The sequence below is a fragment of the Haliotis cracherodii genome, unplaced genomic scaffold (assembly GCF_022045235.1).
Source record: "Haliotis cracherodii isolate W230 unplaced genomic scaffold, xgHalCrac1.p SCAF_5, whole genome shotgun sequence".
Taxonomy (NCBI): Eukaryota; Metazoa; Mollusca; class Gastropoda; order Lepetellida; family Haliotidae; genus Haliotis; species Haliotis cracherodii.
This window is the reverse complement of record NW_027266308.1, coordinates 41,853,621-41,871,728: the sequence shown is the minus strand read 5'-3', so window position 1 is coordinate 41,871,728 and position 18,108 is coordinate 41,853,621. Positions and strand designations below refer to the sequence as shown.

The following is an 18,108-nucleotide window of genomic DNA, read 5'->3' as shown; positions in this document are numbered from 1 at the left end:
AAGACATACGTAACGTGAGGGGAAACACATAATTCCAATCAACTATGTAAGACTGTCTATCTCATTCGAAGGACTTAAAATTGTGGAACTTTCTTTGTTTCAAGAATGGATTCTTTTTCCTATGATAAAAGTATTTCATTCCCAAGTAGGTGACAGAAAGTTCTACATTGGAGACAACAAGATCGGAAATAGAAAGTTCTACGTACCAGAAAAAAGACCTCTAAGTAGGAGTAAGAATGCTCTACGCATGAGAGAGAATGTTCTACGCATGAGAGAGAATGTTCTACGCATGAGAATGTTCTACACATGAGAGAGAATGTTCTACGCATAAGAATGTTCTACACATGAGAGAGAATGTTCTACGCATAAGAATGTTCTACACATGATAGAGAATTTCTACGCATGAGACAGAATGTTTTACGCATGAGACAGAATGTTCTACGTTTGAAAGAGAATGTTCTACATATGAGACAGAATGTCTTAGATTTGAGACAGAATGTTCTATGTATGAGACAGAATGTTTTACGTACGAAAGAGAATGTTCGACGTGTGAGACAGAATGTTCTAGATTTTAGACAGAAAGTTTAACGTATGAGACAGAATGTTGTACGTATGAGACAGAATGTCTTAGATTTGAGACAGAATGTTCTATGTATGAGACAGAATGTTTTTCGTATGAAAGAGAAGGTTCTACGTGTGAGATAGAATGCTCTAGATTTGCTACAGAATGTTTCAGGTGTGAGAGAAAATGTTCTACGTATGAGAAACAATGTTTTAGGTATGAGAGACAATGTTCTACGTATGAGAAACAATGTTTTAGGTATGAGAATGTTCTAGACTTCATCCTCACAAAGGGACGTTGTCGCATCTAAAGGAACAAGGCGCCCTGGTTAATGGGAGCACACCAGTTTGGAATATACTGATACTATGTTGTTGTGTTTGGTGTGACTGTGAACTTAGTGTTATTGACTGGGAAAACGTGTAACTGAAAAGTAATTGAATGTTCTCTAACGTCAGCGCCATTGTAACCTTGATCTTCCCCAACGACAGGTTAAAGGTGACATATGTATCCGTTTAGTGAGCACCGGAAGTATTTCAGAAATGTTATAAACGTTTTTTCACTGAATGTGCTTTGGATACATTGCATGTATGGCGATAATATAAACACAGTATAATAGTATGAAAACTTCCTCCTGTGAGGGTCGCCTTTAAGGTGTAGTGCACAGAGCGCCTTCCCGGAGAGCGGAAGATCGGTTGTTCGATCCTCGGCATCATCAGACTAACAGACTTTAAAAGTTGGTACTTGTTGTTACCCTGCCTGGCGCTCTGATTTAAGGGGATATAACAATAACGGCTCGGCTCGGAGTCAGTAAACTGTGTGAAAGTGCTGTATCTATCATGTTAAACTGCGGCAAGGTATCACAGTGGACTAGTGGACTTATAAAACCGGCATTAGTCCTGGCCTAGTACACACACGCACACGCACACGCACACGCACACGCACACGCACGCATGCACGCACCACGCACACGAACATGCATGCACATCGCTTTATAATGTAAAGCGACAAAACCATTTCCATATTCATAATGTGCCAGAAGCGATTGAACGATGCCGATCATATCATGAGCACCTGTTTATGAATCACTATCACATCACGATGAAACCAGGTGTTCGCGTAAAGGTGGGCGTATCCTGCCCCACCGGTGGCATCCGTCAATAATCGTCAACGCGACATTAAACCCTATCTCACCTCACCTCTTGTCAGTGTATGTAGTACATGTGTCACATCTGTTCACGGCGTTATTCAGCGATAAGTGCTGTAAAGCTTTTGTGTACAGCGTTAATACCTGTCAATTGCACATATACCAGATAGTACAGCAATGTGGTCTTTTAACATGTGTAATAATACAATGTACAATGTTATCATGTTAATGTGCACAGGAGAGATGTAACATGTTTTCCTTCGGCTGCTGTTATTATTAAAATATATAATATATATGATAATAATATAATAAAATATATAATATATTTTAATAATGTTTCGTAAACCTTTTCAACCGAACGGTATATTCAAAGGATACGTCATTATGACAAACATGTCACCATGGTCTCGTCAACCTAATACAGAATTATTTAGAAGAAACACTAGCAAATAATGCCATATTAAAGTATCGATTAAGACTTACTTCTGGACTCTTTAGACGCGTCTTCATTTCTTGCTGAACATATTCAAACGTCTAAGTGCTCAGTTATTAGTTTTAGGATTATTATTTAAGTCTATTTAAAGTTACCGTAAATGACACAAGATAATTAGCTAGTTTGTGTAAATAACCATCGGTTAACTTCGCATGTCAACAATATGCACAGTAAGCAAATATTTAGCATGAAAAACATCCACTTGCATCGATATTCCCGACTATAGTTAAAGATGTTTATACGAACTATCTCCAAGCCAATCACGTGGCGCATTAGAGTGGATTAATGAAACTGCAAACGTCCGTCTTTACTTCTTTCGCGTTTCACAGTAACCAATCGAATTCACCCACTCAACTCAACCAATACTTTGACCGCTTCAAACTTTTAAGTAGCTTGCTAACTTGTGAGCAAAGGCTACGCTAGAAGTTCATAATACAAATTTCTGCCCCAGCCAATCAATAAAGCTTGGCTTAATGAAGCCCGTCACCTGTCATCCCAAAGCTCTGACGTAGTTTCGGGCGGTGTGCTGCTTTAGCAAGTAGCTCGTCTGAATGTCCTTGTATCTAAGAAGTGCAGTTCGCTGTGGTGTATTACTTAACTGTCAACTTGGAAAAAACGCCGAAAAGAAAGTTCTTGGTTGGCTATATAGTTATTGATTAAATTACGCTTTTAGATTTACTTTGTTCTAGATTTACATTTTCAAATAATACGCTTTTTTTCTGAAAATGGTTACCAAATGAAGATTAATTAAAGATACGTATTCCTACCGTTAACGAATTAATGATCCAAATGGTTTGATCCAGTTATTTTTTTATTAAATACTGTTTTTCAAATTGAAAACCTTTAGACATATTTTCTCTGAGAGCTTGGGCCTACCTTCTAAATATCACGTGCTCTGATACATCAAAGTAAAATAATACGAAAGCGAAACTGTTTTTATGATAATGGCTACAAGTATATTTGTTCAATGTTACAAGATTTACATCATCAAATATGTTATTAAAGAGCCGAATGTAGTAAAATAGTCGATGGCGTTGCTAACACATGTAAGCGGAAAGAAGTTCTACTTTTAAACTTTATGTCTTCATTGAACTGAACAGGAATAGACGAGAGAGAGAGAGAGAGAGAGAGACACACACACACACACACACGCGCGTGTTTGACTGAATTGTTACCCGAGTTATTGCTCATGTTCCTATCCCTGTCAACTAGACGTTTATTGTTCTATTATTAGAACTTATAACAAGATCAAGTACAAACGTAAGGCACAAAATATATATTGAGCCTATCTGAGAGAGAGCATTTACTGTACTAAAAGCAGAGTCCATTTATTTGTGCCAGTCAAAACGCATCTATGCACGTAAGGTCTTTTGCCGCTCAACGGCTCTTCAGGTTTAATGACAACTTTAACGTAGTCATAGTTTGACAACTTTCTACAAGCACAATTGTCTGGACTCGGTTTTTAATATAATGTCCCTAAAAGGATTTTTTTAACTTACAAAAAAACAGAAGATAATAATGTGCACCATTCATTGCGTTTATACGCATTCGTAGTTCCTCTGCCAAAACCATATGATAATAAATCAGTAAAATAATTGTTAGTTTTAGATATCAAGTTTTTTCAGACCGTATATGTCACAAAACCTAATAAATCATACTTTGTTATCAGGCCGGTAAATCTACCGTCATTGCGGGCAGATAAACGTTCTTGAACACGTTTCTCCCACATTGTAATGTAATTATCACTAAAGAGTAAACTTCAAAAGGAATCATAAGTTTATGATTGATCATAATGAAAGATAGCTCTCCCCGAGTACCTTCCGACACCTTCTGAATAGTATTCACCGAGAAATTCAATTATGGCATTTCGATAAACGGCCAAGTTGAAGCATGTCAGTTGTGTGTTCGGTATGAAGTCCTTCTTGGGAGGCATTAAGGACTAAGATTAACCCAGGCTCTTGATGGGGGCACTGCTTAACAGCTTAGCAGAAGCTCAGGATATTTGAAACACTTTTTCCTCACTCAAGGATCAGCGACGTGTATTTACATTGCTAATGCTCATTTTATTATCCTCCATCGACCCGATTCTGAACTTCGATAGCCAGGAAAAAGTGAAGGGGAAATTTGGTGAAAAAACTCTTGTTAATGGAAGTTTAATCGAACGAGGGAGATTATATAGAATCGGGACGAAGCTGGATGACTCTTGATCTTGATTGACGAGTGCAAATTGAGCGCATGGGGTCGATACTCCTGCTAGACTTGTCGCCCAAGAAAACCACAGCTGCTTGGGAGAGAAATTGCTAAAATCTGGCGAAATCGGGAGCTAATTGTATGAAAAAGCCAGGATCACCTTCCAAGCGCTTTATAACGCCGAAAAGACCGAGCCCATCCGTCAGGAATATTTGGAATGTGTCGAATACAACGACCCCTCCGCTAGATTGATATCCAACAACTCTATAATGACATTCAACAATTGACCAAACATCGTCAGGCCACCTCGGTTATTGGGGGAAATTTGCAAGTATTTTACTCTCCAGTTCTCGATGTCCCACAAACCATCCCTACTGCCAAATACCACCGTTATACTAGAAATTGATCTTCAAAGTGTTTTCGTAACTTTCAAACTGCGGCAACTTCTGAAGCGACTTGTGAACGTTCTTTTCTCAGCTTAACGATGTATTCCGACTACTTAAGAGGTTAGGTCTTGTTTGATTTGTCGTTTTCTTCTTTTATGAATCAACGTGAAATATTTGTTATTGATTGGGGTGTGCTGCACAATTCAATCAATCATACTCGTAGTAAAGGGGTGGATATGTTCCCTTCGCTTTTCAATGCGAATGTTTGGCAACATTTTGAGAAAAGTGTCCATTTGCTGTTTACATCACAAGGAAATCAATGTTCTTTTTATTGAAAAATCATTAATCACAACGGAATTCTGTCTAAACATTGCGGATTTAATTATATCCTGCTCAGAGTTATTTGGATTTTTTTAGGAATGTTCATTGTTCAAAACATGCTCGAGGTAATATTAATAATAATAGTAATGATAATGATAATAATAATAATAATATCATCATCATCATCATCATCATTATTATGAGTAGTAGTAGTAGTAGTAGTAGTAGTAGTAGTAGTAGTAGTAGTATTATATGCACAGATTAAAATAAAAATGCAGCAAAGAGGGTTTGGGTGATCCTGGCACAGTCAGACTGGTTAGGCTCGTCAGCTCAGGGCCCTTGTCCCCTCTACACGCAGCCCAGACAGGGAATGAGACTTCTCCCAGGAAGCGCTGCCTAGTTAAACAAAGCTAGAATGTTTCGGAGAATGTGAATACTCCCCAACACTGCAGGCTTCTGCATTACCCAGACTGCCAGAAGGGCTGTATTCCCGGTAGCAAATAGATGTGTGCAAAAGTGCACAAAACAATTCAATCATAAAGAGCCCAAACGTAAATCGAACCACGCCCTCCCATTATGATTGGTAAATATATGCGATTGAGGGAAGGGCGAGGCTGGTGGGATCTATTGTCTGACATGATTCTTCTTGTGAGGGTGTCAATACTTATTCTTCTTCTTCTTATTATTATTATTTCGGAGAACGTGAAGACTCCCCAACACTGCAGCCTTCTGCATTACCCGGATTCTTCGTGTGAGGGTGTCAACACTTATTATTATTATTATTAGGCGCTAGAAGTTTAATAGTCATATTACCATCTCTTTCTACCTGGTATCCATAAACAGCAGAGTGAACAAAGGCATATTGTTGCTTGAGGAGAAACCACATGTAACATGTGTTTCAGTGCGAGGCTGGGCCGAAACCCTAGAAACTGTCGGAAGAAAAAGGTTCCCAAACACGGCCACGAATAGCGTACTTCGAATTATGCAAACACTTAAATTTTAAGAGGTTGAGAATAGACGTTTCTATAGACATCTAAATGAGTTAGTGAGTGGGTTTAACACCGCTTTTAACAGTATTCCAGTTATATCGCGGCGTGTCAGCTTAATGTGGGAGGAAAACTCGAAGTGATGCAAGTCTTAGACGTTTACCACTTCGATGAAACCCACGAGCACGGGTATGGTGCTGACAAACCAAGAAACATAATCGGGTCGAACCGAGATTCAAACCCACAATCATAGGTTTCCGGCGTGCCCAAGGGACGCAACTCTGCACAGCCAATTGCGGCGACTTAGACGACTGGGCCACCCTTGCCCCCAGGTTGAGAATAACGGACATCCCGTATACTTATTGAAAACCGATGACGACCGATCTATCTGAAAACATAACATATATTTTTCAAAATGTCACGGCAAGAGAACAACCAGTCTTGGCCACCCGCCGAAACAGATTCCATTTGGCGTAAAAGTTTAGAGTAGTTTCTTATTTAACAGTTATCATACGTCGAGTCAATGTGGAAGGCCAGAAGTCGTGTATATCTCAGACGTTTAATACGCTGGTGAAACCCACGAACGCGTATATGGTGCTGAAAAACAAACGATCATAATGAGTGCGAATGTTAGATTCGAACTCACGATCGCGGCACGCCTAAGGGACTCAATTGAGCGCTTCAGTCGACTGGGCCACCCGTGCCCACGCACGAATTTACCGGTTCCATGATGTGATTCGCTCATTGTAAACGACGTCACCACGCAGAGAACAAGTGGAATAATCGAATTGCGATAGTAATTTGATGTCCGTTCCGCTTTGCAATTTTAACAGATTAAAAATTGTAATTGTATTATAGAACGTATATTGAATAAATGTCAATTTCGATATTGCAGCATTTGCTGCATAATTTATGTTGATTTGTGTGGAATTTCAGCGCAATAGAAACTAATCCATATATTAAAGTATGCTATTTCAAGTTTTTCAGGTTTGTTGTGGCGAATTTGATACCTATGGAGGTAAATTGAAGCCATTAACTTCTAGATTATTAATTCATAAACCAGGCTAATATGCCGCTTTGAACAGTATCTCACTTATGTATCCGAGTTTCAGATAAATATTGAAAAAGAAAACGCCCAGAGGTTTACAACGCTAGTGGAACCCACGAGCATTGGTAGGTACTGACAAGCCAAGAAACAGGGCCAATCTGGGATTCGAACTAACGATCATAGGTTCCTGGCGATTTTTTGCCCTTTAAATAAGTGGGCTCTTCCACCCTCATTCCTCTCCCAAAGACGGATAGTACGGTAACAACGACGGGGCGTTCATTGGCAACCAAAGGTTTAATGTTCTCTGAGATACAGCTGACTGCTTCTGACGGCGGCATAAAACAACAATCACTCACTCATCTTAAGATTATATGCATGTACATAAAACTACACATATGTTTTAACGACGACAATAACAATATCCACAGTTTCAGTGACTTCACAAATGAATAATGCGTGGATGTCAGATATTCAAGAAGATGTAATTTGATACTTTACGTTTAATCCTGCTTCGTTATTGCTGCTATAGTCGTCTCTATTCGCCCACTCTCAGATCCTACTCAGGGATCATATTCAGCCTTGGTATATTCGATACAGGGACTGTGGTGACATTTAAGTATGGATTCCCTGCGTGATGAGTATTCTTGGCAGTGGTATTTAGAGATATTAGATTAAGGCGTGTAGCCCGGTGAGCTGGCACCAATGCATCGTATAAGGTATCTGAATTTCATAATAGCGATATTATGGTTGTATAATGCAGCATAATACGATTAGAATGTCCAGTGGTTAATTGCGAGCCATACCTAGTGTGTGTGTTTTATTTTTGGATGTTGATCATTGGTAAGTGATTCATAAACACATGCTTATGACGTCGTCAGAATCGTACAACGGACTCTGTGTTTAGTGACTTCTGAAACCTTCATCCTTTGGTTTTCGTTTACATACACAAAAACTTAAATAATTTAAATACTCCAGAAACAATTTTAAATTTTATTAAACGACAAAATCCTTTCCATAATCATAATAATTCACTGGTCTAAGCAGAGTCAATTGTACCATTCCGGCTATATCATGAGTATCTTTATTACCCATTATTTCTTCATCCTTTTGAACTCCCCTTTCGAAAGATACGCTGCTCACGACCACCGTCATAAAAAAATACGATTTAATGACGTCAACAATATTCAGTTATGACCTGACCTCACAGTATGATTCGAATGACGTAAACAATACACTTGTGCACGTGGATTGATATTTGCACTAGTGCACAAAGGATTGTTATGAACTTTATTATCTCTGACCCTTCAGGGCAATAAGTGAGTGAGTTGGGTTGAACACCGCTTTTAACATTATTCCAGTTATATCACGGCGTGTCAGCTTAATGTGGGAGGAAAGCCCGAAGTGATGCAGGTCTCAGACGTTTACCACTTCGGTGAAACCCACGAGCACGGGTATGGTGCTGACAAACCTAGAAACATAATTGGGGCGAACCGGGTTTCTGGCGTGCCCAAGGGACGCAACTCTGCACAGCGAATCGCGGCGCCTTAGACAACTGGGAAATAAATCAGTATCACACTGTCATGAAGTCGTGCCAACACACTCGGGCAATGAGTGGCCCGTGTGCTTTCACCTCACCTGTTTAAGAAATGTAGTCTTCGATGCCAAATTACTTACTGTTAAACTTACCACAGGCCAAATGTTTAGTTTCCCAGGACAGATCGACATGTATAGAGGTAGAGTTCAACGTTATTGCCATTAAAACACCAAACATTGTTGAACACCTGGTGTCGTCACTAATTTTCAGTGATCCATTCATATAATGTTCACCGCTACTTTGCCTTTTATGCCCTATGGAATAATTCGTCGGAAAATAGTATATGTGCATTCATTTAAGAATCACTAAAAAAATAACTTATATTCTTCACCTAATCCTTGTTTTTTTAAGAGAACAGAATCTTGAATGTATCATTGACAAATAATAAATTAATTAACATGCATCTTTCTTACCATTTGTCCTTATGTTATTATCGAAGGTTAATGTGATTTGCTTTTGTTGTGCCTATACCTTCCTTTAGCCTCAGTGTTCAAGTAATTAATATGTAACTAGTTCTAGTGTTGGGTAGCCTTTATTAGTCGCCATGTTACACGGGTAATAGGTAATAGTAATTAAAATGTAATTCAGAGTGACAGAATGTTATATGTATCGGCAGCTACAGCCTAACCTCCTTCCTGGTCAACTCTTGGAAGTCACCATTTACGTCAGTAATTTGTTAACATAACATTAAATGCTACATGATGTTAATAATGGTGTCCCAATCATAGTTAAATGCAATAGAAATTATCAGCTTTTTGGGTAATACTTGCATGTCAAGTCAACCTGGCAAACGAGACAATTTATTGACAATCTTAATTATATTATATAAGTAAGGCATATGATCAGACAAGTTACTTACATAAAGTGTGCTCCATAAGAAAATCTGGTACCTTAAACCCCACACAAGACGCAGTTTTAGATGTATTATATTCCAGTGTTAATAACACCAGTCACCAAATACGATATAAAATGAATACAAGCACACCACTCAAAATTGCCAAAAAATGCCTCTTTCTTGTCCATATAGATACATATATATGGGAACAGAAAGGTTAGATATAATTGCTATTTTGAGTGGTGGTATAGTATTCATTTGGTAGCATATTTAATGACTGATGTCATTAACATTGCAACATACGCGTTGAAGCTCAACATGTTACAGCTCCTGGAAAGAGACAATTCATATTGAACCAACACTGATCCTTTCTTTGGTGCCCTGAACACTGTACCTATAGACATGACATCAAATACTCTGTATGCTAGTTCCAAGTGCTTCTTTCAACGACATCAATAAATGCTGAAGCAAATAATAGCTTCCGTCTTCACATTGACACCAAGGTCAGAGATCTGGCAAATGGAAGCGATTGTGAAGTTTCGATTATTCCCAAGAACTAATTAATTGCTTGCTGCCTAATATTTATATCTGTCTAACAGCAAGAGGTACTGGAATGACCAATTCGAAGGTTTGGAACGGAGCCAACGCAGGGGTTTATACATTATTAACAAACATTGTGATGAGTTTTCTTCCTGACAGGTTCTATCATTCCTTTCTGTATATAACGCACAGTATCGGAATTTGTTTTATATCAACTCTATTGTAACATGTCTTCTGATTGACTCCCATTGTACTCTTCATATTCCCTATAAAATCATAAGACATTGCATCTTTGTATCAATGTTACAAAATGTACTTGCAATATTCTCACGTTGCCATTAGGCATAGACTTTGAGTATCAGCGAACTATTTTGTTGTGGATGTAAGATGTCATTGAGGCATATCCACAAAAACTTGAGTCAGTTGATGCCACTTCCTATGCCACCGCAAAGTGATGTGCAGTGAGTTTTAACGTGTCGGGGAAAGCCTACAAAACGACACATGTCTGTTGTGGGAGGCATGTCACGTCAGCAACACCAGAAATGATCCAGATAATACACTGGGTGGTTGTGCCCGACCGGTGAATGACAGAGCGTCATATTGCTTGTTCATTAAGCTTTTCCCTGGAGAGAGTACATTCCATTATCATAGAAACTTTGGAATTGAAGAAAGTATCAAACTTCTGACATCTGACCAAAAACGTATCAGGCACAACATATCTCGTGATAATCTAGCTCTGTTTGAAGCTGACCCAGAAAGGTTCTTGCAATGATGATGTGACTTTGGAGTTATTTGACATACACCACAAGCAACAAATAAGGCAAAGACTGTCCTATTAGCTGGAAACGTTATTGCATCCGTGTTCTGGGATGCCGAGTGTGTCATCCTGGTGGACTATCTTCCAAAAACGCCAGACAGCCAAAGGAGCATATTATGCTGCACCTTTAAGGCAATTACGGGTTGAAATTAAGACTAAGAATTTTGTATTCGGTTTTAGGATACTTGTACTACATGTCTATTGGTCTTATACACACATTTGTGTGTGTGTGTGTGGGTGGGGGGGTGGGGGGGGGGGGGGGTAAGGGGGGGGGGGGGGTAAGGGGGGGGGAGGGGGGGGGTTTGTTAGCCTAGTGGTTAAAGCGTTCGCTCGACACACCGATGACCCGGGTTCGATTCCCGACATGGGTACAATGTGTCCCCCGCCGTGATATTGCTGGAATATTCCTAAACGTGGCGTAAAACCAAACTCAATCACTCACTCACTGTTTTGGGACCTGTTTGGGGACGTGTTTGAGGTCCTAACTGATCCAGGTCCAGGTTGAAGACCAATCTGGTGACCATACTGAGTACATTTCAAAGATAATTTCTTATCATTTATTATTATTTATTATTTTCTAAACATTTTGTTAGAAAACCATTTTAGGAGAATAATTACATAGGATTCTTTAAAAATAATACCACAAAACATAAGCACTAAATCATTAAATAATTCAGAAGTCAAAACAATATGTTATGCTTTTAATTTAGGAGTGATCAATAAAAGTGATAATACATTTTCATCTTTCAAAACATTCCTTTTTCTGTTTCATTCATATCACATGTGTGAGTGAGTGAGTATGGTTTTACGCCGCTTTTAGCAACATTCCAGCAATATCCCAGAAATGGGATTCACACATTGTACCCATGTCGGGAATCGATCCCGGGTCCTCGGCGTGACGAGCGAACCCTTTAACCACTAGGCTACCCGACCGCACCCATATCACATGAGAGACATGTACTTTTGATTAAAATAACTCAACATAGTTAAGTTTGTAAACTTATTCATATTCTCATTACTACGCAGTATTTTGAAATTCTTCAGACTTATGAAGGTTGAATATATACCTATATATATTTCATGTGATGTTGGCAATAAACATCATTATTAGCAACGTTGTAGGCAGAGAATGGAACATCAAAATTAATATCCCGTGAATCCGATTTTGTGATATTTAAGAAGGCGGTACACTCACAAGGGATTCATGTTCATTTACATGGTAATTGCTATAGATTTATTCTTGTCGAAATACTTAACGATTATTGATGCCTTTGGATATTAAAACTATTTGTAGCTAGCTATCTGTAGGTGGTGAATCTGTGGGTGGTGATATTTACGATGTGAGATTTGATAGAAGGGTTGTTATACACGTGCTTTGTCTGAATCACTGGTAATCTGATTTTGTCTCAACGTCAGGGGCTTCAATATGACGTCAACTGACGTGGGATTCGCCATTTGCAAGGTCGACACGAACTTGTCTTGTTATTTACACCCGATTTACTGAAATTTAATATAGATTATATACCTGCAACAACTTTCATATAAAACCAACGAATATCTGACGTGGGATTCGCCATTTGCAAGGTCGACACGAACTTGTCTTCTTATTTACACCCTATTTACTGAAATTTAATATAGATTATATACCTGCAACAACTTTCATATATAACCAAAGAATATCACGTGTACATCCGTGTAACTTATATCAGAGTACTGCACTTCTAGGACTTATCTTGAAAGCACAGAACGTAATAGTAAGGTAATTGGGTATTTTTCTGTGATTCGGGGGCACGGTTGGCCCATTCGCCTGAGGTGCCGCAATTCGCTGTTCAGAGGTGTGTACCTCAGGCGCTCCAGAAACCTATGAATGTGGGTTCGAATCCCAGCTTGATTTTACTTCTGGGTTTATCAGCACCATACCCCCATGCTATCTGGTTTCGACACAGTGGTAAACGTCTAAGACAATCTTCTGCTTAAAGTGGTTAAACCCCCGTGAAGATCCGGGGTAGAATAGGTCTTCAGCAACCCATGCTTACCGTAAAAGGCGACTATGCTTGTCGTAAGAGGCGACTAACGGGATCGGATGGTCAGACTCGATGCTCATGACATCAATCACTGGCTTGTCTGGTCCAGACGCGATTATTTCACAGACCGCCGTCATATAGCTGGAATATTGCTGAGTGTGGCGTTAAACAAAAAAGTGGTTCAAACGCAATCACTCACTGTAGGATAGCAATTCATAACCACATGCTTTCCATATAGTCGCCATCGTACAATGAACTCCGCTTTTAGTAGATACTTCTTATGTGGATGTGAATGGTTTTATTTGCTTAAGAAACGAATTTGTTGATACATCGAATTCATTATAATTGTCACTTCGTAATAACCTATGTCACATGTAATCACTGAAGGTCGTTTCGTGTTGCAGGTTTATCACGGGGGACGGCAGAGTCCGATACAACAAATTCAGAACTCACTACAGATGGTAAGCCTTCAGTACTATCTCCTTCAGATCTACTGTTCTACTAATGTCCATTCGGAAGAAAATTTATAGATGTAAACTTCTTTATTATGAGGAGAGGCGGTCGGGTAGCCTAGTGGTTAAAGCGTTCGCTCCTCGCGCGGATGACCCGGGTTCGATTCCCGACATGGGTACAATATGTGAAGCCCATTTCTGGTGTCCCCTGCCGTGATATTGCTGGAATATTGCTAAAAGCGGCGTAAAACCATACTATCTCACTAGTTATGAGGAAACACAACTTTTCGGAGTATATGCTTAAATCTTCATCAGGTTAATGAATGCTATGAGGCAGAAAGCATATATATATACTTGTAAGGACAACAAAAGTACTAACATAACAAAAGGTGGAAACTAACAAGCGAGGCCAACAGATAATTGCTGGGGGATTAGCAATAGACAATGGAATCCAACACTTTACAGTAATGAGCGCTGATGGTTATGGACAACTGGCTTCCCTTATCTTTTGCTAATCACCCATCAGCGGCAATTATCTGTTAGTTTCGTGATGGGCTGTATTGGATATATTTGTTTCAGGGTCTGTATGACAGACAGCTATATAAGTAAAATATCTTGAACCTGAAGTTAAATTCTATTTTACCTCACCTCACCTCACCTCACCTCACCTCACCCCACCTCACCTTGTTCAATGTCTGTCTGTCTCTTACCTTTTCCTTTTGCATACTCGTCCTGTCTCTCTGTGTCTCTTTGTCACGGCTGGCCCACTCAACAAATGCGCTGCCATTCGCTTTGCAGAGTTGCGTCCCTTAGACACAGAAACCTGGGGTCGGATGTCAGATTCTTCCTGATTATGTTTCAAGGTTTTTCAAGACCATGCCCGTGGGTTTGGGTTTCAACAAAGAAGTCAAAGTCACTCTCCATTACTTTCCTGCCACATGTTAACGGGTGCTATAACCAAATCATGCACGCACATTCTGTCTGTGACATATATCTTGTATATCGTGTTAAAATGTTATAGGCAATAATGTTATACGCAATCTTTGTTATATTTACAGAACCAGATGACCCGGATGGACCGACAGCTGCGCCAGATTATATCATATATTTAGATGATACCCCCTGTCTCCTAGCAACTATAAACGTTACACTACGAATAAATTATAAAGCACAGTCGGGGATTTTCAATGAGGTAACTCACCCGTGAAGTTCCGAGTTAGAATTTGCTTGCTGTAAATGGCGACTATGCTTGTCGTAAGGGACGATTAACGGGATCAGGTGGTCAGACTGCTGACTTGGTTAGTCCATGTCATCGTATCCCAACTGCGTAGATCGAGGCTCATTATGTGAATCACTGGATTGTCTGGTCCAGACTCATTATTTACAGACCGACGTCATATAGCTGGAATATTGCTGAGTGCGGCTTAAATATCAAAGAAACAATTAGGTAACTAAATTAATATTGAGAAACAGAAACCAAATAAGTGTGAAAGAGAAATAGAACCTTCAGAGAAGTTGTACCTAATCATTCCGGAAACCCTATATTCCGGACAGGGACCATGGAGCTAGTTATTTATATTTTCAAAGAATATTAATGCTATGGTACGAGTGGAAACTATTAAAAATGTTGAGTGAGTGAGTGAGAACTTTACTGAGAAAGTGTTATCCCTAAATCTAACATTAGCGACAAATCCATTCCTAAATCATGAGAAATCTCAGCTAAAACAGGGTTCATTGTACTGTTCCGGCGATATCGTAAACCTATATTTCCGAATCACTATCAAACAGTGATGATAACGAGTGATAGTGAAAAGGTGAACGTATCTGTGTCACCTGTCATAAACACGTGAAAAGGCAAGACAAATGTTAACCTGAAAAAAACGGAAACGCATGGTTCACGTAAAAAAAGGGAATTGTATCGGATATAATTTCACAAATGCGTAAAATGTGGAATTGTCCTCCACATGTATAACATAAAACGTTTTGAAAACTTTACTAAGGCCTTATATGTTTCAACCCTGATCAAACAACTCTTCAGCAAGTGAGTGAGTGAGCAATATGACGGCTATGGACACCAGAAATGGGCTTCACACATTGAACTCACGTCGGGAATCGAACCTGACGAATCGTGACGAACGGGCGCTTACACCACTAGGCTACCCGACCGCCCCCTCTTCAGCCTGAGCCGGACGCCGCTCTTTTAAATCATCGTAGAAAGTGCAAGCTCGATTGTATCCCCAAAGTTGTGAAAAGTAGCGAGCTGCAGGAATATTGCTCGACATATAGGGAATGTTGTCTGAAGTTGAAGTCATCCCTCTTGCCATACAATCTTGCGGATCGTTTATTTATAAGTTATAGATATTTATAAAGACTATTCCACCTCACCATCTAGTAAGCAATCCCCTCTGGTTGTGTTCGCAGATTTACAACAAAGAAGTGCTGTTATCAATGGACGAGAGCGCGGTCGTGAACGGCAGTTGCGAGGGCAACGTCAGTTTCCTTTCGATGACGTGGTGGGACGGACTTCTGGGACTCAACTTCACCTTTATAAAAGAGGTCAGACACTTTCGCATTTCTGTTTAGGAAAGTCTTTGTATTCTGGTCCGCTTACTGTATATATTTACTCATTTCAATCAACTAAATTATATGTGGCTTTCTTGAAGTACTGAAGACCGCCTCCGTGGTCTAGAGGCAGGGCGTCCGCCCGGAGAGCGGAAGGTCCGGGGTTCGATCCCCGGCCGTGTCATACCGAAAGACGTTAAAAGATTGTACTTGTTGTTGCCCTGTCTGGCGCTCGGTATTAAGGGGTTAAAACAAGGACTGGTCGGCTCGGAGTCAGTATACTGTGTCTGAGTGGGGTATTCATGTTAAATTGCGGCATGGTATCTCAGTGGGCTAGCACTATAAATCGGCATCAGTCCGGACTAGTACAAGCAGCCACACACACACACACACACACACACACACACACGCCGCTATATAAGTGCAATAATCTTGGACGCGACGTTAAACCCAATTTCACCTAACCTCACTCAGAAGCTAAAACACTTGAAGGACAATGTATACATGTTGACTCAATGGCCTATTCCTGCCTCGTACAATTACTACATCACAATATACACACTGTCAATATATAAGTAGGATGTTATAACTAGGGATGGGTATTGGAGGTTTAATGTGTATCACGATATTTTGCGATACGCATCACGATATATTGTATAATTCTAAATTTTGAATTCAGAAGCAATCTGATACATTAAGGTATGGATTGAAGTTCATAAATGGAACAAAACAAGATGTTGGTACAACATGATGTGTATTCAGCCAATAAATACGCAGCCATTTTTGGGCCCCGGATGCGTGCTCCGGGGCAGCGAAGGCATTTGGCAAGTATATAACATTAAACACATGATAAAAATCGCTATTTGAAATCACCCGATATATCTAACATGTGATACGTATCATGGACAAAAAGTACCTCAATATACCTGTCATAGTTCTAAAACCACTATAATTATATTCATAGCTTTCGGCCATGTGAGCCGTGCCGATTTACACTTTTCAGAGGGGGTACACAAAGTACGTGATCTCGACTACCAATTGTCGGACTCAATTTTGTGGAAGCATCGGTGGATGAGTTGGTTAGAACGCTGACTTTGTGTTCCGGCGATTAGGTGATCACTCTGGCAGTGTGGGTTCACATCCCCCCGGGGCACGGGTGTCCCAGTCACTAAGGCGCCGCGATTCGCTGTGCAGAGTTGCGTCCCTTGGGCACGCAAGAAACCTTGGGTACACCATAAAACTTTTTGAAAACTTTACTAAGGCTTTAAATGTTTTAACCTTGATCAAACAACTCTTCAGCTAGTGAGTGAGTGAGTATGGTTTTACACCGCTTTTAGCAATATTCCAGCAATCTCAAGGCGGAGAACACCATGATGAAGAATCAAGAAGTAGCACAAACTTTCACTAAACAATGCGATATGAATACAGGACTCTTTTTATGGATAGCTTACTTTTGTGCAGCTGATGAAGGAGCAAGAAGTAGCACAAACTTTCACTGAACAATGACATATGAATACAGGACACTTTTTATGGAAAGCTTCTTTTGTGCAGCTGACGAAGGATCAAGAAGTAGCACAAACTTTCACTGAACAATGACATATGAATACAAGACACTTTTTTATGGATAGCTTCTTTTGTGCAGCTGACGAAGGATCAAGAAGTAGCACAAACTTTCACTGAACAATGACATATGAATACAAGACACTTTTTATGGATAGCTTCTTTTGTGCAGCTGACGAAGGATCAAGAAGTAGCACAAACTTTCACTGAACAATGACATATGAATATAGGACACTTTTTATGGATAGCTTCTTTTGTGCAGCTGATGAAGGATCAAGAAGTAGCACAAACTTTCACTGAACAATGACATGAATACAGGACACTTTTTATGGATAGCTTCTTTTGTGCAGCTGACGAAGGATCAAGAAGTAGCACAAACTTTCACTGAACAATGACATATGAATACAAGACACTTTTTATGGATAGCTTCTTTTGTGCAGCTGACGAAGGATGAAGAAGTAGCACAAACTTTCAATGAACAATGACATATGAATACAGGACACTTTTTATGGACGTTTCAGAGCTACTTCTTGCTCCTTCATCAGATGAATGTTAACCCAATGAAGGAAAGAAAATAGCTCAGAAACGTCGTAC

The 18,108-nt window shown here is 39.7% G+C and overlaps 1 protein-coding gene across 2 annotated transcripts in view; it reads left to right on the top strand.

Moving 5' to 3' along the window:
* LOC139443173 (lysosome-associated membrane glycoprotein 5-like) overlaps window positions 1-18,108 on the top strand; it is a 36,263-nt gene that overhangs the window by 6,106 nt on the left and 12,049 nt on the right. For both annotated transcript variants that reach the window (XM_071224134.1, XM_071224133.1), the window contains exons 2-4: window positions 13,345-13,401; window positions 14,451-14,584; window positions 15,814-15,948. In XM_071224134.1, the coding sequence (XP_071080235.1) occupies window positions 13,345-13,401; window positions 14,451-14,584; window positions 15,814-15,948 (326 nt within the window). The remainder of the gene's footprint in view (window positions 1-13,344; window positions 13,402-14,450; window positions 14,585-15,813; window positions 15,949-18,108) is intronic.